This window comes from Scyliorhinus canicula, chromosome 1, assembly GCF_902713615.1.
Source record: "Scyliorhinus canicula chromosome 1, sScyCan1.1, whole genome shotgun sequence".
Taxonomy (NCBI): domain Eukaryota; kingdom Metazoa; phylum Chordata; class Chondrichthyes; order Carcharhiniformes; family Scyliorhinidae; genus Scyliorhinus; species Scyliorhinus canicula.
The window spans coordinates 304,946,123-304,972,600 of NC_052146.1; the positions used below are offsets into that span (position 1 = coordinate 304,946,123).

General features: G+C 47.9%; 1 protein-coding gene across 4 annotated transcripts in view; it reads right to left on the bottom strand.

The window, feature by feature from the left end:
* Nucleotides 1–26,478, bottom strand: part of LOC119976369 (collagen alpha-1(XII) chain-like) — a 370,037-nt gene that overhangs the window by 222,777 nt on the left and 120,782 nt on the right. For all 4 annotated transcript variants that reach the window (XM_038816870.1, XM_038816860.1, XM_038816879.1 and 1 more), the window contains 6 exons: nucleotides 22,034–22,163; nucleotides 10,786–10,925; nucleotides 9,067–9,196; nucleotides 4,365–4,504; nucleotides 3,499–3,631; nucleotides 717–746 (listed from right to left, as the gene is read on the bottom strand). In XM_038816870.1, coding sequence (XP_038672798.1) covers nucleotides 717–746; nucleotides 3,499–3,631; nucleotides 4,365–4,504; nucleotides 9,067–9,196; nucleotides 10,786–10,925; nucleotides 22,034–22,163 — 703 coding nt within the window. The remainder of the gene's footprint in view (nucleotides 1–716; nucleotides 747–3,498; nucleotides 3,632–4,364; nucleotides 4,505–9,066; nucleotides 9,197–10,785; nucleotides 10,926–22,033; nucleotides 22,164–26,478) is intronic.

The window sequence follows — 26,478 nt, forward strand, 5'->3', positions numbered from 1 at the left end:
GATGTGGTGAACACTCACCTATCTGAATAACTTATTCAAAGAGTTGGCACAGGTACATTGAGACCAATGGTCCTTTATTGCACCGTAAGATTCTATGATTTTATTCAACCTCAATGACAGTTTAATCATGTTTATAAATGAAAGGAAAGTGATGTTTACATTTTTTTTGCACAGAGGCAGTTCTCCATTTGTGAGGTCATTCACAGTATTTTTCTGTTCAACATTTTCACTCACGTTATGAAGGTAATGTTGATCCTGGAAGTGAATCTGAGTTCATGGGTGGCATGGATCAGATAGAGCAGGTATCAGTGTTTTGGTATTTTTGTACTGTTCCCTTAGAGGACAGTGTAAAGCATTGGAAGGACTGGCAGGCCGAGTAACAATCTGGCAGGCTGCAGTGTAAGTGTTTCCTCTGTAGCTGCAAAGTCCGAGGGGCTTGGTTCTCGACAGCAGGAAGGTTTCAAGGCTGCCAAGACCCATAAGAGCAGTGCATTCACCCAGCAGACAGCGGGATTCTTCTGAAAATCAACTCAGAACTCCAAAGCCATAGTACCGGTCACCATTCATCGGGAATGTCCAGAAAGGGGTTAATCTCAACTAAGGTGCGGGAATGTTTCTTACAGTGACAGAGATAAATACCAGAGCCCTGATTATCTGGCCCATATTCTTTGTGAGGAGAGATTTCCAGCAGGGAATGTCAGCTTCTGAACGCTTACCTGGGGTATGTGCAGTCGTCCGAATTGACACTGAAAAATTAAGTGAGATACATTAATGTCAGGTATTTTGGTTACATTAGAACAGGAATTTGGTTGACATTCTGAATTCGATTATTTCCAAGGTTTAGGGTCCCACTGAACTGTTAACTTTGGGAAAGGTTGACAGAAACAGGGGGCGGAATTCTCCGCAAGGCCCGACGCCTTCGTGAAACCCGGACAGGTTCACGACGGCGTCTGAGGCCGCTCCTTGCCCCCTATTCTCCACCCCCCCGGGGGGCTAGGAGGGCCGTGCCATAAATCTTGGCTGCGGGTCCTTGTCACTGGCGTCAAGGCCCGGCGCGCCGAGAATGACGCGGCCGGTGCGCCTAATGACGTCAACCGCGCATGCGCAGGTTGGCCGGCTCAAACCCGCGCATGCGCGGCTGACGTCACGATGGCTGCCGGCTCAAACCCGCGCATGCGCGGTTGCCGTCTTCCCCTCTGCTGCCCCGCAAGACGTGGCAGCTTGATCTTGCAGGGCGGCGGAGGGGAAAGAGTGCGTCCCTTTGAGACGCCGGCCCAACGATCGGTGGGCACCGATCGTGGGCCAGTCCCCTCCCGAGCACGGTCGTGGTGCTCACTCCACTCTCCGCCCCCCCCCCCCCCCCAAGCCCCATACTCACCTTTGGCGCGCTGTTCACGCCGGCAGCGACCAGGTGTGGTTGCCGCCGGCGTGAACCGGTCGGGAACGGCAGGCCGCTCGGCCCATCCGGGTCAGAGAATCACGGGTCGCCGTGATTTTGGGGGGGGTGGGAGAATCGCGGGGAGTGCCAGAGCGGCCGTCCCGCGATTCTCCCACCCGGCGTGGGAGCGGAGACTCGCGCCCAGGGTTTATTGCTGCTGTTGCACGGTATGCAAATTCAACAAAAAATTATCCCCCACAAAAGACAAGGTAAAAGTGACATAAAAACAAAAAATGCTGAAAATGCTCAGCTGGTCTGGCAACACCTGAAGAGAGAGAAAAAAAGTCATCAGGTTTTAAGCAGATGGGAGGTGATTAAAAAAGTGGGAAGTCTGTCACAGGGTGGAAGGCAGGAGAAATTAAATGACAAAAGAGTTGTCAATGTGGGGAATGGGACACGATGTGGCCAGCGGAGGCATGAATCGCAGAATGATGAGCAGCTGCTGTCTAAAAGCAAAACGAGAAGAAAGGGTTAAAATCAAAACTTGCAGAGGAAAAGGAAACAAATGGGGCCTCAGATAATGGTGTAAAATTGTTGAACACGGTGTTGAGTCCAGGATGCTATAAAGCACCTCATCGAAAGTTGAGGCGGTGTTCGTCAAGCTCTATTGGAATAATGCTGCTGATCAAGGACAGAGAGATCAGCAAGAGAGCAAGGCTAAATAAAGGAGATGCAAGCTGAAATGTTGGAAACTCATATAAAGTAGAGCTACTTCACATGTAGGGGTAATGGATTGGGGGTGGGGGAAAGGAATTGAAGTAAGTTACTGCAAAGGGTCATTAAGCTCAACAGTAGAAGCAGATCCAAAAAAATGTGTTTCACTGGAGAATGAAGGTTAAGGAATATTGCGAGTCAATACGGTAGCATTCCATAAAATACGGGCAGGTTTACTGTGGTTGATTGTCGTTTACCTGTCACCTTACTTACTTTGTAAAAATTTTTTAGAGTACCCAATTACTGTATCTTTCCAATTAAGGGGAAATTTAGCGTGGCCGAACCACCTAACCTGCACCTCTTTGTGTTATGGGGGTGAAACCCACGCAGACATGGGGAGAATGTGCAAACTCCACACAGACAGTGACCCAGGGCCAGAATTCGAACACGGCTCCTCAGTGCTGCAGTCCCAGTGCTAACCACTGCGCCGCATGCCACCCCTTTCACTTTACTTCAGCAAAACGGTATGGGGCAATATTTTTTAAAGTTCTATAAAAACAAAGATCACTAGTTTAAGTTAAATGATTAGCAATCTGCTGATGTCATCCAGTAAAGTTACTTGAGACTGTTAAAATATGTTAGATAAATACAAATTGATTGTTATTTACCTTCGTATAGACAAGTTATGCCCAGGTAGGGGGGAAATGGGGTAAGGCCAATCATTTTTCTATAAGGAATAGATAAGGGGTTAGGGAAGTGGGTTCCTTAAATAAAAGAAGAGGCAAGTTGAGGGAGGCATAGATTAATCAGGGGTTGGGTTATCACTGCTGCCTCACAGCGCCAAAGAACTGGGTTCAATTCCTGCCTTGGTAGATTGTCTGTGTGGCATTTGTATGTTCTCTCCGTGTCTTTGTGGGTTTCCTCTGGGTCCTCCGGTTTCCTCCCACAGTCCAAAGATGTGCACATTAGGTGGATTGGTCATGCTAAATCGTCCCAGATGTGCAGGTTAGGTGGGGTTTCAAGGATTGGGCAGGGGAGTGGGCCTAGTTCGGGTGCTCTTTCAGAGGGTCGCTGCAGACACGCTGGGCCAAATGGCCTCCTTCTACATTGTCGAAATTCTATGGTTTTATAGTTCTATCTGGCTGAAGGTGCAGTATGGCCCAGGAATATTGGACACAAGCAGGCTAGTCAATGAAGCCAATTGATACACTTTGCTACAGCAGAAGCAGAGAATCCAGGGGAACATACTAATCCCACACTCCATCCTGAAGGACATTATGATCTTCTGCATATCACAATATGCAGGGTGTGCTTTCCATGTCACTTTGTCCTCTTTTCAATATTTGAAGATAATTGGTAAGGGGGTAGAAAAGACTAATGGAGATTTTTATATATTAAAGACTTACATGTACGCTGGGAGCCGAGGAGGTCTTCACTTTCCATCTCGTCTGGGTAGATGGCAGTAAGGGAAACATCATATAAAGTGTCAGGATTCAGGTTATCTAAAATCTGGCTCTTCTCATCACCATTTATAATCATCTAGAAGAATAGGCATAAAGCGAAGGTCAAGATAGGTTCAGTGCATGAAACCAATTTGTTTTCTGAAAACTGATTCCCTGAATTAAATGGGGATGTTTGAATTTGATATCACTCAGGGGGCCACAATGACCTTAAAATCCTTTACCAACCCTTGGCTGAAGCCACTTTTCCCAGTGGCATTCCCTAGAGGTCATGTGGAGTATTTCTGCAGAAAATTAAATTGAAGGAATAATCTAATTTGGACTGTTTTGTTCATTGTGTAAATGCTCTTCTTTGAGTGGGTCAACTGAGCCCAAAATCTTAATACTAGGGAGCATATGGTACATGCGGAAAGGAGTTTTCTTATCATGGTGTAGTACAGTAATGCCATTCAGAAAGAATGTGCTTATGTTTTTGCAGGTTATAGTTTAAAGAGCTCATCCCACCCAATTGAGTTTTGGTCGATTTCCAAATTTTCCATTCCTGCACGTTACTTTGCCTGTCCCTGTTGGGAATGGAAAATACCTGCCGTTTTCAATGTGATCCTGCCCCCACCACCAGCAGAGAATTAAACTCATTAGCAAGTGTGGAAAGGATGACAAGGATGCAATGAAACATCGTTGCTGGAAAGGAGGAACATTTTCATACATATACAGATCTGTCCGACAGCGTTTTGCTTCACACTCGCATGTTGCAAGGCAAACTTAAAAATCAGCTGGAGTTACACAGAAGCAGAAAGTATGGATTTCATCACCTCTTTTTTGTCCCTTCCCCCAGATGGAACCCAACTGAGTCTGTAGAGGGCCACATCCTTCGCTCCATGATCCCAGTGGATCCGGAAACGGTTCTCCCTGATGTCCGAGAAGCGTAGGTTTGATGGTGCTGGGACAACCACTGTGTGAGAAGAATGAGACCTTAAATGTACACATGTAACAGAAAGGTAACAGAATCTGATAGAGTAGAAATGGTGAGGGACTGTTCGCCAACAACTTGCATTAATATAGTGCCTTTAATAGGGCAGCACGGTAGCATGGTGGTTAGCATAAATGCTTCACAGCTCCAGGGTCCCAGGTTCAATTCCCGGCTGGGTCACTGTCTGTGTGGAGTCTGCACGTCCTCCCCGTGTGTGCGTGGGTTTCCTCCGGGTGCTCCGGTTTCCTCCCACAGTCCAAAGATGTGCGGGTTAGGTGGATTGGCCATGCTAAATTGCCCGTAGTGTCCTAAAAAGTAAGGTTGGGGGGGGTTGTTGGGTTACGGGTATGGGGTGGATACGTGGGTTTGAGTGGGGTGATCATTGCTCGGCACAACATCGAGGGCCGAAGGGCCTGTTCTGTGCTGTACTGTTCTATAATGCAGTAAAATGTCCCGAGGCACTTAAAAGTTGAATAAATTAACAAAAAATGTGATACTGAACCGATTAAGGAGATACCCCTAAAATAACCGTAGTGAGCCTTGACGACCCCATTACAATGTGATGATAGCACCTAAAGAAGTAACATCATCTCCTCTAGTCACTAACTCTTAAACATTTGCAAACATTTGTTGAGAATGATTTAGGATTCCACTCCATCCAATAATAAGGAGTAACTCTCCCAACATAACAGCGGCTTCATTACAACAGTTTCTGCTGAACTCCAGTATATCATACTCAATTTACTGCTGTGTTTCATCTCTTGCTTTGAATTTTTTCAATGTCTGGCAAGTCTTTCAGGGGCAGGTTCCGGTTTCTATCTAAATCTATGAATCCTAACTGTATTAAAATTCATACCACCAGACGTTTGGATGAGTACCAAAATGGTAAATTGACATCTTTATTACTTTCAGAGGTCTACAGGGATCGACACAATGTCACACATGTCATACATTTAGTCTATAAAGCATGGCTGAGAATACCTTGGAGTATTCTCCACTTGCCTCAATGAGTCCAGCACCAACTACACTCAAGAAGCTCAAGACCATGTTACACAAAGCAGCCTGCTTCATCAGTTCCCCATTCATCTTAAATATTCACTCCCTCCATCACCCATACACAGTTTCAAGAATCACTGCAGTGATTTACCATTGTTCCTTGTTCAGCACCTTCCAAACCTATGACCTCTGTCACCTTGGAGATCTGGTGCAGCAGACGCATGGGAACACCTTCATCGGCAAGTTTGCCCTCCACGCCGCACAGTATCCTAACTTGGAACTATAACTAGGGGCTTTTCACAGTAACTTCATTGAAGCCTACTTGTCACAATAAGCGATTATTTATTTATTTAACGCTGTTCCTTCATTGTCGCTGGGTCAGAAACGTGGTACTCCCTCCTTAACAACACCGTGGATATACCTAGGTCGCATGGACTGCAGCGGTTCAAGAAGGCAGCTCACCATCACCTTCTCAAGAGCAATTGAGGATGGATAATAAATTATGGGCTAGCCAGCGACGCAAACATCCCATAAAACAATCATTAATTTCTCTGTTGGGGAAAGTTATGTGTTTAGTTAGGTGGGAAAACGCGCCTGGAGCTATTCACTCCTGTTCTTTTCGGGTGGGTATGGAGATGAGAGTGGAACATCTCGTGAGAGGCTCAAATTATGATTTATGTCTGCAGAAAGTTTTGCCACAATTGTCCCCCCCCCCCCCCCCCCCCCCCCCCTTCCCCTCCATCAGTGATGTAATGGAAATCCCAAAATTCAACATTGGGAACATCATTATAGCATATTTGAATCTCATTACAAGCCCTCTACACCTATCCGGTAGGGTTTGAGGTATGAAAGGAGTGTTGTTGTTGAAGCAGGTGTGGCCAAATGAATTTTCTATACATAAACAATCAGTGGGTATGAATTTGCATTAGGAGATAAATAAGAATTTGGATTTTCAGCTGTTAAATTTCAAAGCAGAGTAAAGGTATTACAATTTGGAAAAGATCATAAGTCAATAAGGAAAGATCGTTAAATTTGATTTGATCCGAAAGTGAGGGCAATAGGGAGAATATGAAAGATTTTTGTATTGTGAAAAAGTTAAGTTTGAAGAGGTTCTAAGGAAAATGTAATAAAAGATGAAAGAGAAAATAATATTTAGGGAGAGATATTTAGGGTTCTGCATTGGGTGGTGACTATGTGAGGCCTCCTAGTCCTATTCGAGCTGTGAAGAGGCAAAGTTTGAAGCACCAATTAACTTTTTTTAAATTTAGAGTACCCAATTATTTTTTTCTAATTATGGGGCAATTTAGAGTGGCCAATCCACCTATCATGCACATCTTTGGGCTGTGGGGGTGAAAACCATGTAGACATGGGGAGAATGTGCAAACTCCACATGGACAGTGACCCAAGCCAGGATCGAACCCGGGTCCTCAGCGCCGCAGGTAGCACTGCTAACCATTGTGCCACCTTGAAGTACCCATTCTAGCCAATCCAGAAAAGTATCTGATTTTTCAGAAATGTTTATTTTTGAACTTTCTAGAATTTCCACAGCAGAGTGGGAGAAGGTTTAGGAGGTTCTGTGACATACCATTCCTATAGCAATGGTGAGTTTGTCTTGTGTAATACAACTGGAATTTTGTTGTTAAACATGTACGAGAGAATGTTGTCTGGAGGGTGTTTATCTTTTTAAAAATAAATTTAGAGTACCCAATTCTTTTTCTCCAATTAAGCGACAATTTAGCATGGCCAATCCATCTACGCTGCACATCTTTGGGTTTGTGAGGGTGAGACTCAAGCAAACATGGGGAATATGTGCAAACTCCACATGGACAGTAACTCGGGGCCAGGATCAAACCCTGGTTCTTGGTGCTGTGAGGCAGCAGTGCTAACTACTGTGCCACCGTGCCACCCTAGAGGGTGTTTATCTGTGTGTCAAACTAAGTACTGGCCCTTTGCAGAATGTTTAACCGTGTAACTGTAATCTTGTGTGCCTAAGTTTTAATTTCTTTTGATGATAAATGTTCCAATGTTACTGGATTATCAGAGTACAAAACAAAGGTTGTGATATGTGAGGCATGTTTTCCTTTGGCACTTGGTATGTGCAGCAATTAACAGCCACCAGATCATAACACTCCCCTCCCCTTCTCTTTACAAATAGCCTTGCAAATCTTTCATTTTCCAAAGGCAAAAAGCTTTCACGCAAAGAGTGGTTGGAATCTGGAATGTACTGCCTGAGAGATTGGTGGAAGCAGAGTCAATCATGGCTTTCGAAAGGGAATTGGATAATTACCTAAAGAGAAAACATTTGCAAGTCTATGGGAAAAGAAGTGGGAAAGTGATGCCAGCTGAGTTGCTCTTGCAGAGAACCAGCATGGACAGGATAGGATAGGACAAGGCAGGCTGAATGGCCTCTTTCTGTGCTGTGCTGTAATCATTTCGTGATTCTAAGTAGCTATCCAATTCCCATTTGAAAGCTGCTCTTGGATCTGCGTCTTCCACCCTTTCTGGCAGTGCATTCCAGATCTAACAACTTGCTGTTTGAAAAAAAAACTCTCCTTCCACCTTTCCTCTGCTAGTTATCTTGAATCTGATGTTGCCTGGTTACTGACCCTCCTGCCTGTGGAGACAGTTTCTCCTCAATTAGTCTATTAAAACTCTTCATGATTTTGAATAATCAAAAATAATAAATCTCACCTTAACCTTCTCTGCTCTAAGAATAATAATCCCAGGGCTGGATTCTCCCCTACCCGGCGGGGCGGGGGGTCCCGGCGGGATGGAGTGGCGTAAACCACTCTGGCGTCAGGCCGCCCCAAAGGTGTGGAATCCTCCGCACCTTTAGGGGCCAAGCCCTCACCTTGAGGGACCTGGCCCACGCTGGAGTGGTTGGTGCACCGCCGGCCGGCGGGAAAGGCCTTTGGCGCCACGCCAGCCGGGGCCGAAGTGACTTCGCCGGCCGGCGGAAGTCCGCGCATGCGCAGGAGCATCAGAGGCTGTTGATGTCATCCCCGCGCATGCCCGGGGGGGGGGGGGGGGGGGGGGTCATCTCCGCGCCGGCCATCATGGAGGCTGATGCTCAACGCGGAAGGAAAAGAGTGCCCCCACGGCACAGGCCCACCCGCGGATTGGTGGGCCCCGATCGCGGGCCAGGCCACCATGGGGGCACCTCCCGGGGCCAGATCGCCCTGCGCCCCCCCCAGGACCCTGGAGCCCGCCCACGCTGCCAGTCCCACAGGTAAGGGAGGTGGTTTGATTCACGCGGCGGGACCGGCATAGCAGCAGCGGGACTTCGGCCTATCGCGGGCCAGAGAATCGCTGGGGGGGGGGGGCCCGCCGACTGGTGCGGCACGATTCCCGCCCCCGCCAAATATCCGGTGCCGGAGAATTCGGCGGCTGGCGGGGGCGGGATTCACGCCAGCCCCCGACGATTCTCCGACCCGGCGGGGGGCCGGAGAATCCAACCCCCAGTTTCTCTTGTTTCCCCACATATCTGAAGGGATGAGGTGTGTTATAAAATGTAAAGCTTCAGCAATTCACTAAAGCATTTAACTTACAGGTGTTTTCTCGTCCAGTCAGTGGATTTGAGGGACCATAGTCGTACACTGCAGTAACCGAAATTTCATACTCTGTTTGGGATGTAAGCCCTGTTAGTGGCACAGAGGTTTCACTGCCTGGGACTTCCACCTATCAGGTTCAAGAAAAAGCATTGGTTATATTTGCTTGGGTAAGAAAGTAAATTTTTACTGAAATATATTAACTAAAAAAAGGCAACATTGAGAAAGGACAGCCAGCCCTTTGAAGCGTATTCCTCCCTTTCCACCAACACCTACACTCACCCAGGCAAGAGACCTATATTTCTGCACTGTAAAAATGTTCTTGTAGTGTCTGAGTCAAATTTCCTTACTTTGTGATATGCTTCAAATATCTTTTGAAGAAATGTGTCGAAGATCTGTTTTAAATTTAATGTATGTACCTCCGTCTGTCTTGACTCCTGCAGATCTAGATTCTTATCCCATTCTGACATTCAAACTATTTTTATATTTTAAAACTGAACACAAAAGAATGCAAAACATGGCCACCTGACGGTCAACTGATGTGCATTGCAGATAGAAACCACTCCCCTGTCTCAAAGGGGAACAACAGGAACATTTCAGACTGCGTAATGTTCTTGTCGGATGGCCTGATTTATATTACAAGAACACTTGTGGCTAAAGCTAGAAACGATCTATTAACGTACGTGGGTAAACTATATATAAAACAACAGATGAATACCAGTATGATCATCTACAAGCATCTCAGTCCATCTGAGGTCACCTGACTCTACCTTTCACTTATATACTAGTGAGATACCTAATGGTCAGTCAGTGAATTACAACAGAACCATAATATCACTACATCACTTTTCCTTTGAAGGAATAAATGAATACATTACCATTAATGTATTTACATGTGATATCATGAGCCTGTGAGTCTAACAGTACTATTTAAAATTTGGGGTAAGTGTGATAATAAATAATCTTTATATTTAACTTCACAAAAGCTAGCTGCTAGAATGTTTTATGTGTGGCATTCCCCGATGGATAAAAACAACACATTCTCTTACGTACAAACTCATTGATCATAAGATTAAGTTCACTTTGTGACAATTTCACATCCTAAATTAGCCATGTGTTGTTCACACACACTAATACACCAAGGTCTGTGGCCCCTGTTAATGCCAACTCTACTTAATTCTGAGTCTTGTTTCACACCTTGGCTGGCTCACTGAATATATTCAAGGCTGAGTCAGATAGATTTTTGATCTACAAGGGAGTCAAGGATTATGGGGGACAGACAGGAAAATGGAGTCAAGCCCACAATCAGATCAGCCATCATATTACTGACTGGCAGAGTAGACACAGAGATTATCCATAGTGCAAACTGTGCAGATAATCTTTTAATTACTTATATTGTGAATCGCCATGGGAAGCTTGGACAATTTTGGTGGACATCCAGCAAATGTTCCAGCCCAAAGCTCGTTAAACCTGGCTTCTGAGCAATAGTAGCTCAATTAGCAGAGATTAAGTAGGTGTATTGCATGAAGAGTGAGGTCAGGATCACACTGTAATTCCCATGTATCTAAGCTTACACACAATGGTTGGACATTTGGGTGAGACACTGGAATTATTCGTGATCTTCAAGCAAGGAAGTGATAAAATAGGTCGGTGGAAAATGGAGAAAAAAACGAAAAACTACAACTTCATCTTACTCTACAAAAGAACATGTTACCTCACCTCCTTGATGTTCTCATCTTCCGGTTCCTTGTATTTAATCACATATTTACGGACTCTGCCTGGTGCAGGATCCCAATGGGTATTTATGGTACTGTGAGTGATATCAGAAAACCAGATGTTCCTCGGTTCATCCTCTGGCACTGTGGAGACAGGATGAAACAACACAGATGTCAACGGGGAAAATGAGGTGGCAAAATTCCACAAATTAAGCCAAAAGAAAATTAAAACTGAGGCTTGACATGACATTTCATGACTGCACTATCCGGCAGACTCCATTCTGGATAGGTTTAAATTCCTCTGCACACATTTGTTTTATCAGAAATATTAAATCAAACTGTGTCTCAATACAGGAGAGGGGACAGTCCAAAAATGTGGATTCAGCAGGTTCCAATCAACTCGTTTGCATTCATCTTTTCTCGTCAGATTCCTTTTGAAACATATTTCTCACAAGGAATTATTTTTTCATTTTTCACTGTAAAATTGCATATTTATTCAGGAATAGTAAAGGAACGACAATATAGTTCCAATTCAGGATGGTGTGTGACTTGCAGGGGAACTTACAGGTGGTGGTGTTCCCATGTATCGGCTGCCCTTGTCCTTCTGGATGGTAGTGGTTGTGGGTTTGGAGGGTACTGTTCATAGATTTCATAGAATTTACAGTGCAGAAGGAGGCCATTCGGCCCATTGAGTCTGCACCGGCTCTTGGAAAGAGCACCCTACCCAAGGTCAATACCTCCACCCTATCCCCATAACCCAGTAACCCCATCTAACACTAAGGGCAATTTTGGACACTAAGGGCAATTTATCATGGCCAACCCACCTAACCTGCACATCTTTGGACTGTGGGAGGAAACCGGAGCACCCGGAGGAAACCCACGCACACACGGGGAGGATGTGCAGACTCCGCACAGACAGTGACCCAGGCCGGAATCGAACCTGGGACCCTGGAGCTGTGAAGCCATTGTGCTATCCAAAATGCTACCGTGCTGCCCTGTTAAAGGAGACTTGGTGAGTTCTTGCAGTGCATCTTGCCGATAGTGCACACTGCTGCCACTGTGCATTGGTAGTTGAGGGAGTGAATGTTTAAAGTGGAGGAAAGGCTGTTGATCAAGCAGGCTGCTTTGCCCAGGATGGTGTCTAGCTTCTGGAGTGCTGTTAGGGCTGTACTTATCCAGGTACATGGATCATCACACTCCTGACTAATCAATGCCAAAGCTGATGTTTCAGTTGAGCCTCCCCCAACCTTACTCACCTAGAGCTCAGAAACAGGAAGGGGGCAGTCACTATGATGGGAGTGTACTACAGGCCTCCCAACAGCCCACGGGAAGTTGAAGAACAGATATGTAAGCAGATTCTGGATAGATGTAGAAATAATAGGGTTGTTGTCGTGGGAGACTTTAATTTTCCTCACATTGACTGGAAATCCCTTAGGTCCAGGGATCTGGATGGTGAGCAAATTGTTAAGTGTGTCCAGGAAGGTTTTTGGAACAATATGTGGATAGTCCAACTAGAGAGGAGCTATATTGGACCTAGTACTAGGGAACAAGCCCGGCCAGGTCATCAAAGTTGTAGTGGGAGAATATGTGGCGAACAGTGACCATGATTCCGTCAGCTTTCGGATACTAATGGAAAAGGACTAGTGATTTCTTTGAGTTAAGGTGCTAAATTGGGGGAAGGCTAACTACAACCAGATTAGGCAGGATTTGGAGGCTGTTTGGGAGAGGCTGTTTGAGGGTAAATCCACATTTGGCATGTTAGTACAAAATGTGACTAATAGAAATGGGTATTCATTGTCGGATTATAATAAAAGCTGTATGGGGAAATTAGATTTTTAAGGGGCAGTTGATGGGAGAGCAGGACAGGCATGTGCCGATGAAAAGGAAAGGCAGGATTCAGGAACCATGGATGACCAGGGAAATTGTGAATATTATCAAAAAGAAAAAAGATGCATATGTGAGGCACAAGCAACTAAAAACAGATAAAACACTTGAGGAAGACAAGGTAAGTAGAAAAGAGCTCAAGCAGGGAGTTAGGAGGGCAAAAAGGGGTCACGAAATGTCCTTGGCAGACAGGAGAATCCCAAGGCATTTTATACATATATTAGGAAAAAGAGGTTAGCAAGAGAAAAAGTTGGTCCACTCAAGGACAAAGAAGGGAAATTATGTGTGGATCCAGAGGAAGTAGGAGAGGTCCTTAATGAGTATTTTGCGTCGGTATTCACAAAGGAGAGGGACACGTTGATTGGTGGTGTGAGGGATGTGTAAACATTTAGAACAGGTCGTTATTATGAAGGAGGAAGTGTTAGGTGTGTTAAAAAGCTTTAAGGCTGGGCAGCACGGTGGCACAGTGGAACTATGGCACTGAGGACCCGGGTTCAAACCCGGCCCTGGGTCACTGTCCATGTGGAGTTTGTACATTCTCCCCGTGTCTGCGTGGGTTTCACCCCCACAACCCAAAGACCTGCAGGTTAGGTGGATTGGCCATGCTAAATTGCCCCTTAATTGAAAAAAAAATTGGGTACTCTGAATTTTTAAAAAAGCAGTAAGGTGGACAAATCTTCAGGGCCAGATGGAAACTGTCCCAGAATTCTGAGGGAGACAAGAGAGGAAATCACTGGGCCTCTGACAGAAATCTTCAGTGTCCTCATTGGTCACAAGTGAGATCCCAGAGGATTGGAGGACAGCCAATGTTGTACCGTTATTTAAGAAGGGTTGCAAGCTGCACGTTCGGCAGCTCCCGCCAGGAACGGACTTTTGGGCTCTTTTAAGGGCCCCCAGCGGTACTTGCTCGACGGTTCCAGACGTGGGAAGGTGCAGCGGATCCCCAGTGGTCTATGGTCTTGACCAGGAGCGGGGCCAGCAAAATAGCGGTGGCAGCGCCTAAGAAAAAGCGGCGGCAGAGAATCAAGATGGCGGCCGGCGGAGGCCTCGAGGAATGGAGGCAGTGGGCGCAGGTGCAGCAGGAGACTCTCCAGCGATGTTTTCAGGAGCTTAAAGTGGAGCTGCTAGACTCGCTGAAGGCGAATGCAGACAAGCTGCTGGCGACGCAGGCAGCCCAGGGGGTGGACATCCGGGAGCTCCGACAACAACCCTCCGAAAGAGAGGATGAGGCCGTGGCCCTCGCGGTAAAGGTGGAGATGCACGAGGCGCTCCATAAGAAGTGGCAGGAGCGGTTCGAGGAGATGGAGAACCGGTCGAGACGGAAACATTTGCGGATCCTGGGCCTCACGGAGGGGCTGGAAGGGTCAGACCTGGGGGCCTACGTGGTCGTCTTGCTGAACTCGCTGATGGGTGCTGGGTCCTTCCAGGGGCCCCTGGAGCTGGAGGGGGCCCACAGAGTACTGGCCAGGAGGCCCAAGCCGAATGAGCCGCCACGGGCAGTGCTGGTGCGGTTCCACCGGTTCGCTGACCGATTTAAAGTTATTTAAGTGCGTGCTTAGGTGGGCCAAGAAGGAGCGGAGCAGTAAGTGGGAGAACACGGTAGTGTGGATCTACCAGGACTGGAGTGCGGAGGTGGCTAAGCGGAGGGCCGGGTACAACCGGACGAAGGCGGTGCTCCACAGAAAGAGTGTGAAGTTTAGCATGTTACAGCCGGCACGTCTGTGGGTCACTTTCAAGGACCGGCACCATTATTTTGAGTCCCCGGAGGAGGCGTGGGCCTTTGTGCAGGCCGAGAAGTTGGACTCTGACTGAGGGTCGGGGTTTGTAAATAACTTTTGGTGGGAAGGGTCTCTGTTTTGATGCTGTTTTATGCTGTTTTATGCTGTTTTAAGCTGGTTGTGTGTTGGTTCTTGGACGGGTGGGGTGCTGTCTTTTTTGCGTGGGTGGGGTCGGGCAGAGGGAAAGCGCAGGCTTTTCTTCTGTTTCCCGAGCTGAGGGTGGATGGGGGCGGGGTCGGAACTGAGAAGCGCGGGCTTTTTTCCTGCGCGAGAGCGGGAGGGGGAGGAGGAGGGTCTGCTGATGGGTCGGAGGCAGGAGGAGTAGCCCAACGTTGGGGGTGGGGGATCGGAGGTGTAGAGGGAGTCGCCGGGGTCGGCAGAAGTTAGCTGGCTCACGGGAGTGCTACGGAGGGAGTACCGCGGCTGGGAGGGGTCCTAGCTTGTGAGGGGGGGGGGGGGGGGGGGGGTACCGGGTTGCTGCTGAAATGGCCAGGAAGGGGCTGGAGTATGCAGGGGGGACGGGGGTGGGACGGGGGGGGTGGGGGGGGGGGGGGGGGGGGGGGGGGGGGGTGGGGGGTTGCCGCCGTGGGGAACGGGCCGAGCGGAGGGCACTGGCCTGGGGTGGGCAGGGGACGGGTTATGGCTAGTCGGCAGGGGAGGTGGGCATGGAGCCCTCTGATCCGGCTGATAACTTGGAATGTGAGGGGGATGAATGGGTCGGTCAAACGGTCCCGGGTGTTTACTCACCTGAAGGGGCCTGAAGGCGGACGTGGCTATGCTCCAGGAGACGCACCTGAAGGTGGCGGACCAGGTTAGACTGAGGAAGACTGGGTAGGCCAGGTGTTTCATTCGGGGCTGGATGCAAAAAATCGGGAGGTGGCGATTCTGGTGGGAAATGGTGGTGGCTGACAGTGGAGGGAGGTATGTGATGGTGAGCGGCAAGTTGCAAGGGGAGCGGGTGGTGCTGGTGAATGTCTATGCCCCAAATTGGGACAATGCGGGTTTTATGCGGCGCATACTGGGCCGCCTTCCGGATCTAGAGACTGGGGGCCTGATACTGGGGGGGGGGGGACTTTAACACAGTGCTGGATCCCCCATTGGATCGATCCATGTCCAGGACGGGCAGGAGGCCCGCGGCGGCTAAGGTGCTGAGGGGGTTTGTGGACCAGATGGGAGGGGTGGATCCTTGGAGGTTCGCGAGGCCAAGGGCCAGGGAGTATTCATTTTTTTCCCACGTGCATAAAGCCTATTCCCGGATCGATTTTTTTGTCCTGAGCAGGGGGCTGATTTCGAGGGTGAAGGATGCCGAGTATTTGGCCATAGTCATTTCGGACCATGCCCCGCACTGGGTAGACCTTGAGCTGGGAGAGGAGAGGGACCAGCGCCCGCTCTGGTGCCTGGAGGTGGGACTGCTGGCGGATGAGAAGGTGGGCGGACGGGTTCGGTGGTGTATCAAGGTACTTAGAGGCCAATGATAATGGGTAGGTCCGGGTGGGGATGGTTTGGGAGGCATTGAAGGCGGTGATTAGAAGGGAGTTGATTTCCATCCGAGCCCATAGGGAGAGGGGAGAGCAAAGAGAGAGGGAGAGGTTGGTGGGGGAGATGGTGAGGGTGGACAGGAGATATGCGGAGGCTCCGGAGGAGGGACTGTTGGGGGAGCGACATAACCTTCAGGCCAAGTTCGACTTGCTGACCACCGGAAAGGCGGAAGCTCAGTGGAGGAAGGCACAGGGAGCGGTGTACGAATATGGGGAGAAGGTGAGTAGGATGCTGGCGCATCAGCTACATAAACGAGACGCGGCCAGGGAGATTGGTGGAGTGACGGATAGGGGAGGCAATGTGGTTCGAAGGGGGGTGGACATTAATGGGGTCTTCAGGGACTTTTATGGGGAACTGTACCGGTCCGAGCCCCCGGTGGAGGGGGGGGGGGGGGGGGTGGGGGGAATGGGGTGTTTTTTGGATAGGTTGAGATTTCCGAAGGTGGAGGAGGGAGAGGTGAAGGGGCTGGGGGCGCCGATTGAGCTGGAGGAGCTGGTCAAAGGGATAGGCAGCATGCAGTCGGGGAAGGCACCGGGGCCGGATGGGTTTCCGGTCGAATTTTACAAAATGTATGCAGACCTGTTGGGCCCCATGTTGGTTAGGACCTTTAACGGGCACTGATTTCCTTGATCCTTAAACGGGACAAGGACCCCCTACAGTGTGGATCATATAGGCCGATCTCGTTGTTAAATGCGGATGCCAAGCTGTTGGCGAAGATCGTGGCCACAAGGATAGAGGACTGTGTGCCGGGGTTCACTCATGAGGACCAGACAGGGTTTGTGAAGGGAAGGCAGCTGAACACCAATATACATAGGCTTCTGAATGTTATAATGATGCCGGCGGTAGAAGGGGAGGCGGAGATAGTGGTAGCATTAGACGCAGAGAAGGCCTTTGATAGGGTTGAGTGGGGGTACTTGTGGGAGGTGCTGGAAAGGTTTGGGTTCGGGGAGGGGTTTGTCAGTTGGGTGAGGCTGCTATATGAGGCCCCGATGGCGAGCGTAGCCACGAATAGGAGGAGATCGGAGTACTTTCGGTTGTACCGGGGGACGAGGCAGGGGTGTCCCCTGTCCCCTTTGCTCTTTGCATTGGCAATTGAGCCCCTGCCCATGGTGTTGAGGAAGTCGAGGAATTGGAGGGGTCTGGTGCGGGGTGGGGAGGAGCACCGAGTGTCATTATACGCGGATGACTTGTTGCTTTATGTGGCGGACCCAGTGGGGGGAATGCCGGAGGTGATGCAGATCCTTAGGGAATTTGGGGGCTTTTCTGGGTACAAGCTCAACCTGGGTAAGAGTGAGCTGTTCGTCGTGCACCCAGGGGATCAAGAGGAGGGGATTGGTAGGCTCCCTCTGAAAGGGGCGGGGAGGAGCTTTCGATACCTGGGAGTCCAGGTGGCTAGGAGCTGGGGGGCCCTTCACAAGCTTAACCTCACTAGGCTGGTGGAGCAAATGGAGGAGAAGTTCAAAAGATGGGACATGTTGCCGCTGTCGCTGGCGGGCAGGGTGCAGTCCGTCAAGATGACGGTGCTCCCAAGGTTTTTGTTCCTGTTCCAGTGCCTCCCCATCCTTATCCCGAAGGCCTTTTTCAGGAGGGTCAATAGGAGTATTACGGGATTTGTATGCGCGCATGGAACTCTGAGGGTGAGAAGGGTGTTTTTGGAGCGGGGCAGGGATAGGGGGGGTGCTGGCGTTGCCCAACCTCTGTGGGTACTACTGGGCTGCCAACGCAGCGATGGTGCGTACGTGGGTAATGGACAGGGCAGGGGCAGCATGGAAGAGGATGGAGATGGCGTCCTGCGTGGACACGAGCCTGGAGGCGCTGGTAACCACGAGCCCGGTGGTGGCGGCTACCCTCAAAATTTGGGGGCAATGGAGATGGCATAGGGGGGAGGTGGGGGGCTCGATGGAGTCCCCCGATATGGGGGAACCACTGGTTTGTTCAAGGGAGCATCGATGGCGGATTTCTGGGCTGGCACAGGGTAGGTATTAGGAGGTTGAGGGACCTGTTTGTGGATGGGAGGTTCGTGAGCCTGGGTGAGTTAGAGGGGATGTTTGGGCTCCCCCCGGGGAACATGTTTAGGTACATGCGGGTTAGGGCGTTTGCCAGGCGGCAGGTGGAGGAGTTCCCTCTGCTACCCCCACGTGGGGTACGGGACAGGGTGCTCTTGGGGGTGTGGGTTGGAGGGGGGAGGATTTTGGATGTGTACCACGTCATGCAGGAGGTGGATGAGGCCTCGGTGGAGGAGCTGAAGGGTAAATGGGAGGAGGAGCTGGGTGAGGAGATTGAGGAGGGGACGTGGGCGGATGCCCTGGAAAGAGTGAATTCCTCCTCTTCCTGTGCGAGGCTTAGCCTCATACAGTTCAAGGTGCTGCACAGGGCCCACATGACTGGGTCGAGGATGACGGGGGCGTAGACAGGTGTGCTAGGTGCTCGGGGAGCCCAGTGAACCACGCCCATATGTTTTGGGCATGCTCAGCGCTGGGGGAGTTTTGGAAGGGGGTAGCAAGGATGGTGTCGAGGGTGGTAGGATCCAGGGTGAAGCCAGGTTGGGGACTCGCAATTTTTGGGGTTCAGTGGAGCCGGGAGTGCAGGATGCAAAAGAGGCCGGTGTTCTGGCCTTTGCGTTCCTAGTAGCCCGGCGGAGGATCTTGCTTCAATGGAAGGATGCGAGGCCCCCAAGCGTGGAGGCCTGGATCAATGATATGGCGGGGTTCATCAAATTGGAGAAGGTGAAATTTGCCCTGAGGGGATCAGTACAGGGGTTCTTTAGGCGGTGGCAGCCTTTCCTGGACTCCCTAGTAGAACGGCAGGAAAATAGGTCAGCAGCAGCAGCAACCGGGGGGGAGGGGGGGGGGGGGGGGGGAGAGGAGGAGGGGAGGGGGGGGGTTTTGTTTCGGGGGAAGGGAGAAATGTGTACATGTGTTTATTGAATGTGCCGGGTGTTTATCTATTTCTCCTTTTGTAGTTATTGGGGTGGGGGGGGGTGGACTCGGCAATTCTCCGCGGCATATCGGCAGCTAGAGCCGGTTCCTCGACACTGCCGTCCTGCTAGCCCCCAGCAAAACAGGGAATCGGTGGCTGTTTTGCACCAATTTTCTACCACCATTCCCACGCCGGCGTTGGGACATAGCCCCAGAATTCAGAATCCAGTCCAGGATCTATGCACATTTGGAAGTGAATGGTCTTATTAGCGACAGACAGCATAGTTTTGTATGAGGGAAGTCATGTCTCAATAATTTAATAGAATATTTTGAGGAGGGGACAAAAATGATTGACAAGGGAAGGGCTGTGGACTTTAGTGAAGCATTTGATAAGGTCCCTCATGGCAGGCTGGTGCAAATGATTAAGTCACATGGGGTCAGGGGTGAACTAGCTGGATGGATCCAGAACTGTCTTGGCCATAGAAGACAGAGGGGAGTGGAATGATGTTTTTCCAAATGGAGGTCTGTAACTAGTGGTGTTCTACAGGGATCAGTACTGGGACCTCTGCTCTTTGTAATATATATAAATGACTTGGCAGAAAATGTAGCTGGTCTGATGAGCATGTTTGCAGATGATACTAAGATTGCAGGAGTTGCAGATAGTGATGAAGATTGTCAGAGAATACAAGTATATAGATAGGCTGCAACATTGGGAAGAGAAATGGCAGATGGAATTTAACCCGGACAAATGCGAGGTGATGCATTTGGGTAGCTCCAATTCAGGTGGGAGCTATAAAGTAAATGGCAAAACCATCAGAAGCATAGAGACACAGGGATCTGGGTGTGCAGGTCCACAGATTTTTAAAAGTGGCAGCACGGGGCAGCATGGTGGTGCAGTGGTTAGCACTGCTGCCTCACGGCGCCGAGGTCTTGGTTCGAACCCGGCTCTGGGTCATTGTCTGTGTGGAGGTTACACATTCTCCCCTTGTCTGCAGGGTTTCGCCCCCACAACTCAAAAAGTGTGCAGGGTAGGTGGATTGGCCACGCTAAATTGCCCCTTAATTAAACAAAATTAATTTGGGCACTCTAAATTTAAAAAAAAGTGGCAGCACTGGTGGAAATGGCGGTAAAGAAAGCATATGGCATGCTTACTTTCATAGGACGAGGTATCAAGTATAAAAGCTCGAAAATTATGTTACAATTATATAGAACGTTGATTAAGCCACAATTGGAATACTCTGTCCAATTCTGGTCACCGCACTACTAGAAGTACGTGGAGGCTTTGGAGAGAATACAGAAAAGATTTACCAGGATGTTGCCTGGTATGGAGGATATTAGCTATGAGGAGAGATTAAATAAACTGGGATTGTTCTCCCGAGAGAGACGGAGGCTGAGGGGCCACCTGATAGAAGTTTATAAAATTATTAGGGCTATCGATAGGGTGAACAGTTGGAGGCTTTTTCCCAGGGTGGAAATGACAATTACAAGAGGGCACAAGTTCAAGGTGAGGGGGATAGGTTCAGTGGAGATGTGCGGGGGGAGTTTTTTTACACAGAGGGTGATGGTGGCCTGGAATGCACTGCCAAGTGAGGTGGTTGAGGCAGATACGTTTGCGACCTTGAAGGTGTATCTGGATAGGCACGTGAACGGATGGGGTATAGAACGATACAGGTGGTTGGTCTAGATAGGACACGTGATCTGTGCAGGCTTGGAGGAGTGAAGAGCCTGTTCCTGTGCTGTATTGTTCTTTGTTCGCTGTGACAGTAAGTTCCAAATTCTCACCACTTTCTGAATAAAGAAGTTTCTTCTGATTTATTTCTTGGTGACTATCTTACATTAAAGGATTTGTTCTTCCCCAGAAGAGGAAACATTCTCTCTATCCACTCCATCAAAACCTTTCATCATTTAAAAACCCTCTATGAGGTCACTCAGAGCCTTCATTTTTCAAGGGGGAAGAGGTCAATCCTTTCCTGATGTGCATAATCATGAATTTCTGGCATCATCCTTGTAAATCGCTACTACACCCTCTCCAGTACCTTGACCTTTTTTATAAAATACCAACCCGAACTGTACGCAGTACTTCAGGGCTTACTGAGATTCAATACAGTTTCAGCATAACTTCCTTACTTTTCAATTCCATCCCTCTGGCATTAAATCTGGGGCGGGATTTAACTAAATGGGAACAAAGCCCCAGAGCGAGTGCGTTTAGCTGCATGTTTCCCGGCGTTGTCAGTGCTGAGAAACACAACGCTATAAAAAGGCACTCCTGTTAGATACGGGGCCTCAGTGGGGAACATACAGCCAAGACCACACATAGCCCTGTTTTGTGCACAGAGGAGCTCCACTCGCTGGAACTCCTCAGTGTTGCAAGAGATCGAGACGCCATTTTTAAATGGCGTCCCGTTCTCTGGATCCCCTTCAGTGACCCCCAACCCCACCCCCAACCACCCTCCCAGTCCTGATGCAGTATGGGAGTGCCCCCGCGCCTCCCCAACACTCACGCAGGGCACCTCTCATTGCCACCGCACACAAAATACAAGTATTATTCCTCAGTATTTATTATCGCCTCCCGACCCATATCCTTCTCATTTGTGTCATCCATAAATTTAGAAATTGTGCTTTTAATTCCAAAGTCCAAATGACCAATGCACATTATAAATAACAATGGTCCCAATGCTGATTCTTGTAGAACACTTCTCCCACTCTCCATCATTAATAGCTACCCTTTATTCCCACTCTCTGCTTTCTGTCTTGAAGCCTGACACACAATCTATTCTTGTATTTGTCCACGGACTCTGAATTTTCTGACATTATTTATTTGTCTATTAAGGAGCAGCTTATCAAAGGCTCTTTAAATATCCAGATAAATTACATCTCCTACATTCCAATTCTCTACTCTGTTACCTCCTCAAAAAGGTCAACAAATTTAGTCAGGCAAGATTTTCGCTTTTAAATCTATGCTGATGATTGATTATTATATTTTTTTCCAGATATTCCAAACATTGCTCGCATGAGTACAAGCCTTTGATTTTCACACATTCCCTCTGAATTGTTTCTCTCCAAATTGAGAGACAAATGGAGAATTGAATAAAATTCTGCAAACTTCCGAGGCTGAGTAATAAAAATATCTTACGTGTAGTTTCTTGCACACTCAGGGGGTCACTGGGAAGATCACCATACAGGGCATGGATTGTAACAGTGTATTCAGTATTGGGTAATAGATTCTCCAGCTTCAGATCAGTGTTATCAGGGCCAACTTTCAACTGCAAGAGAAGTATAAATCATTTGTAAATTTGATATAGATAATATACATCAAGATTAAAAAGCTGCATTATTACAAATTCACTTTGAATCTAGGTTAAATCAATTGAACAATAATTAAATGACTCGGTCCTCATCATCCTATCATACACGTAAAACACTATGCAACATATATTGTACAGAATTGAATATTCTTGTACGAAATCTCCATCCTTCAACCAACATTGTTACAAAATGGATAAGTTGGCCATTATCTCCTGCTATTTTGGGGATCTTGTTGTGCATTAATTGACTGCTATTTTTCTGTACATTATAATAATAATAATCTTTATTGTCACAAGTAGGCTTACATTAACACTACAACAATAGCTAAAGGTGGAATTTTGTGGCACCACTCAGCGGTAGTTTAAAGATGGGTGGCACATTTACCCCAATGGGCAGCCGAATCACCCCACACTGCCTGCCCAACTGTGAACCAGTTGAGACCCAAAAGTGGGTAATTATTCCTGCCACCACAGGGATTTAACCGGAGGCAGGAGACGCCTGTGCCAAGCGATTGGCTCAGCAGGCTTCCCTATGTGGGCTGGTGGGAGGCAAGTAGGGGTGGTCTCTCCTTAATGGCCCCTCTGGGTTCACCAGAGGAAATCCCCACTGTTTATCTGCTCTGGCCGCAGCCACTAAATTGATCTCCTCCCACTGGCCATTCAAAACCCTCACTCGGTCTGTTAACTGGGCATCAGGTGAGAATCCCAAACACTTCACGCAAATCTCAATCCAAAGGTGCGTTTGATTGGCCAGGAGTTGAGGAGGGATTTCCTGTTCCTGAGGGGCAGTAATCCCGCCTCCAACCTAAACTTTAAAACTACTTCACTGGCTGTAATGCCCTTTGGGACCAAATTCCATTCAGGAATAAATAGCGGTCAGGACTGGAGAGAATGCCCCAGCTCTTCTTTGAGATACTGTCGTAAGATCTTTTGCATTCAACTGAGAGGACCTCACAGCTGAACTCCTCATTTAAGAGACAGAATATCCGGCTGTCAGTCTGAATTAAATGTTCAAACTCCTGAAGTGGGGATTTGAAATCACAACCTTTCTGAGTCAGAGGCAAGAACACTCTCCACTCACTGACAGTTCAGCACTGAAGTGGTCCTCCCATAAATAATTACTCAACAGTTCTTACAGTCCAAGACACAAATCACCAAATTATATTGATGAACATTAACTCCATGGCTGTGCTCTATGTTCCATTGACAACACTGCCTTTCCCTCGTGAGATTCATATTAAAGCAAAAGTATTGCAGAAATACCGATTTGTGCTCTGCCCAGGGTCATTTTATAATGTCCTTGGTACTCAGTAAACGTTTTACTGGAGTTTGGCTAAAGTTTAATGATCCCATTTGGTATAAACATTCCCCCCCCCCTCCCCCACAAGTGATCGAGAAAAAAAATTATTTAAGTTGAAAAATATTTATAGGCGTGAAACTCTCAAAGAGGGAGAAATTACTGCTAAAGGTTGTGACTGAGCAATAAAACTGAATGTGATATAACGCAGACAGCAAATGAACTTGGTTGGCTGTTTCATAACACAGGATAAAATATCATGGGACTCAGGCTTGGGTTCATGTTTTGTTGCCAATTAGTTGTTGCTCATAGTTTTCAAAGAAAAACTCAAACCCTGACACCGCTCTAGCTAAGCAGCTGTCGAACAATTTCACAGTCAAAATCCAAACTTTTTCAACAACAGTTAACTGTTATGTGGTAGCATCCCTGCCTCTGAGTCAGATGCTCCCGGACTGAGCCCCACTCCAGGACATGATGGCCACTGAATGCATGGCCAAGCAGGTTGGTCACTAAACTGAAAATTCTGGCAGGTGGTAAGAGTGGGAGAGTCTTCTGATCAGTCATGCTCGATGTGGAGTGGCGCCTCTAAAGCTACATCGTCTGACGGCAGGCTAGCGACCTATTCCAGGAAAAGCTAGCCATGGAAACAGGCATAAGCACATCATTTGTCTGCCTCATAAGCCACTTGGCACAGGAAAGAAGAAAAGACTATTATATACAGAACTATCTCTAATTTCTCACACACCAACATAGCATTCGATAATAGCAAGGAGGATGATTGATAGATGCAATAGTCTTCATTTTGGCAACCTCTTCAGTCACTTTTGAATGCAAGACTTATTGGCGCCAGCTTATATTTAGTCAAAGTGAAATTACTTCTTAAAAGGACTTGAGCATTTTCTCAAAGGTTGCATATCAAGGGTCATGGTTGGGATTTTCCAGCTCCTCCCAGAGCGGATTGTCCAGCAGTGGAGGTGGGTCGCCATTGATCGGTGTGTTCCCTGGTGGCAAATGCCATTGCCTTTGCCGGGCCTAGAACATTCTTCCGGCAGCCAAAGGTGAGCTGCCTCCGCCATCTGAGACTGGGGACTGGGAAACTCTGGCAATCGAGTTCCTCAGTAGAAAGAATCAGTAATAAATTCAGGCCTACTTCAGAGATCTTAAAATGGTAGCAGCAAGTGTGTTTCATTTGCAAATAGATTTGAGCACAATAGTCCAAGCTGCAATGGATAGGTGGATCAGAAAACTGGGTCAAGGGTCATTGAACTGAATAGCAATATTGCTGAGACACTTCAATAATTTACTAATCTCAGGGCAGGATGTTTTTAATAATTTGGTTTTATATGGGTGGCAGTGGGACATGCTAAATCATTGTTTCTCCCTAGTTGTCCTAAACAGATATTGATGGGCCTTTTTTAGAATTAGAATTAGAACAGTACAGCACAGAACAGGCCCTTCGGCCCTCGATGTTGTGCTGAGCAATGATCACCCTACTCAAGCCCACGTATACCTATATCAGTAACCCAACAACCCCCATTAACCTTATTTTTTAGGACACTAAGGGCAATTTAGCCTGGCCAATCCACCTAACCCGCACATCTTTGGACTGTGGGAGGAAACCGGAGCACCCGGAGGAAACCCACGCACACACGGGGAGGATGTGCAGACTCCGCACAGACAGTGACCCAGCCGGGAACCGAACCTGGGACCCTGGAGCTGTGAAGCATTTATGCTAACCACCATGCTACCGTGCATGAACTGTTTTCTTGAACTGTTGCATTCCTTATGGTTTGAGAGAGGGATTTCGAGAACATTCAACAATGACCATGAAGGAGCAATGACATATGCCCAAGTCAGGGTTGTATATGACTTGCAAAGGAACCAGACAGCATTGTGCCAACAATATTACAATTCATATTTGGCTGAAGAAACTTGCAGACACTTAAATATTGCGGCTGGTTTAGCTCACTGAGCTAAATCGCTGGCTTTTAAACCAGACCAAGCAGGCCAGCAGCACGGTTCGATTCCCGTACCAGCCTCCCCGGACAGGCGACGGAATGTGGCGACTAGGGGCTTTTCACAGTAACTTCATTGAAGCCTACTCGTGACAATAGGCGATTTTCATTTCATTTTTCATATTGTCTCTTGCACCTGTGTACTCATGGAAGCCTCCTTCCATGAATTATAAACAGCTGATGTGTTGGATGGTCACTAAAGCACATCTAAAGAGACAGTTATTTGATTCCATCTTCTAACAGTGCACATTTGGGACTTTCAGTCCAGCACTTTGAGTTTAAATCCCCATGGTACCAAGGTTCCTCTTGTCCAATTGTTGCTAGATGTGGGGAAGACAAGTAAAAAACACTTGCAAGTCAATTCCGACCACAGCTCCTTTCTGTAAACAGGTCCAGGTAGTGGATTGTTGAGGGGGTCATTTTACCTGACTGCCTGTCTCTCCTGTGGTTACGTCTGTGCCTGGAGTGTCTCTAGAGGGAGCACATTACTGTGCCCCTTTACGGCATTGTTGGTTTGATTATTATTTGTTCAACATAAAAGAGACACTTGTTAAATCTGGTGTGAGAATGTAGTCAGGAGATTATATACCTGCAATGTTTCACTTTGTGACTAAAGACATTCCCAGTAAGGACTGGCTTTGGTTTCTTCCTTTACTAACTGGCTATCCGGAGTATAATGATGGGGACCATGGAACTATCATCGATTGTCGTAAACACTCATCTGGTTCACTGATGTCCTTTTGTGAAGGAAATCTGCCGTCCTTACCCGGTGTGGTCTACATGTGACTCCAGACCCACCGCGATGTGGTTGACTCTTAAATGCCCTTTGAATTGGCCGAGCGAGACACTCAGTTTGGAAGATGGCTCTTCACGGACTCAGGGATAAATATCCCATGAAAGAAAACGCTGCAAGCTTCTGACTCTGGTTCTCTACATTAATAGTCCAGTCTCATAAACACTA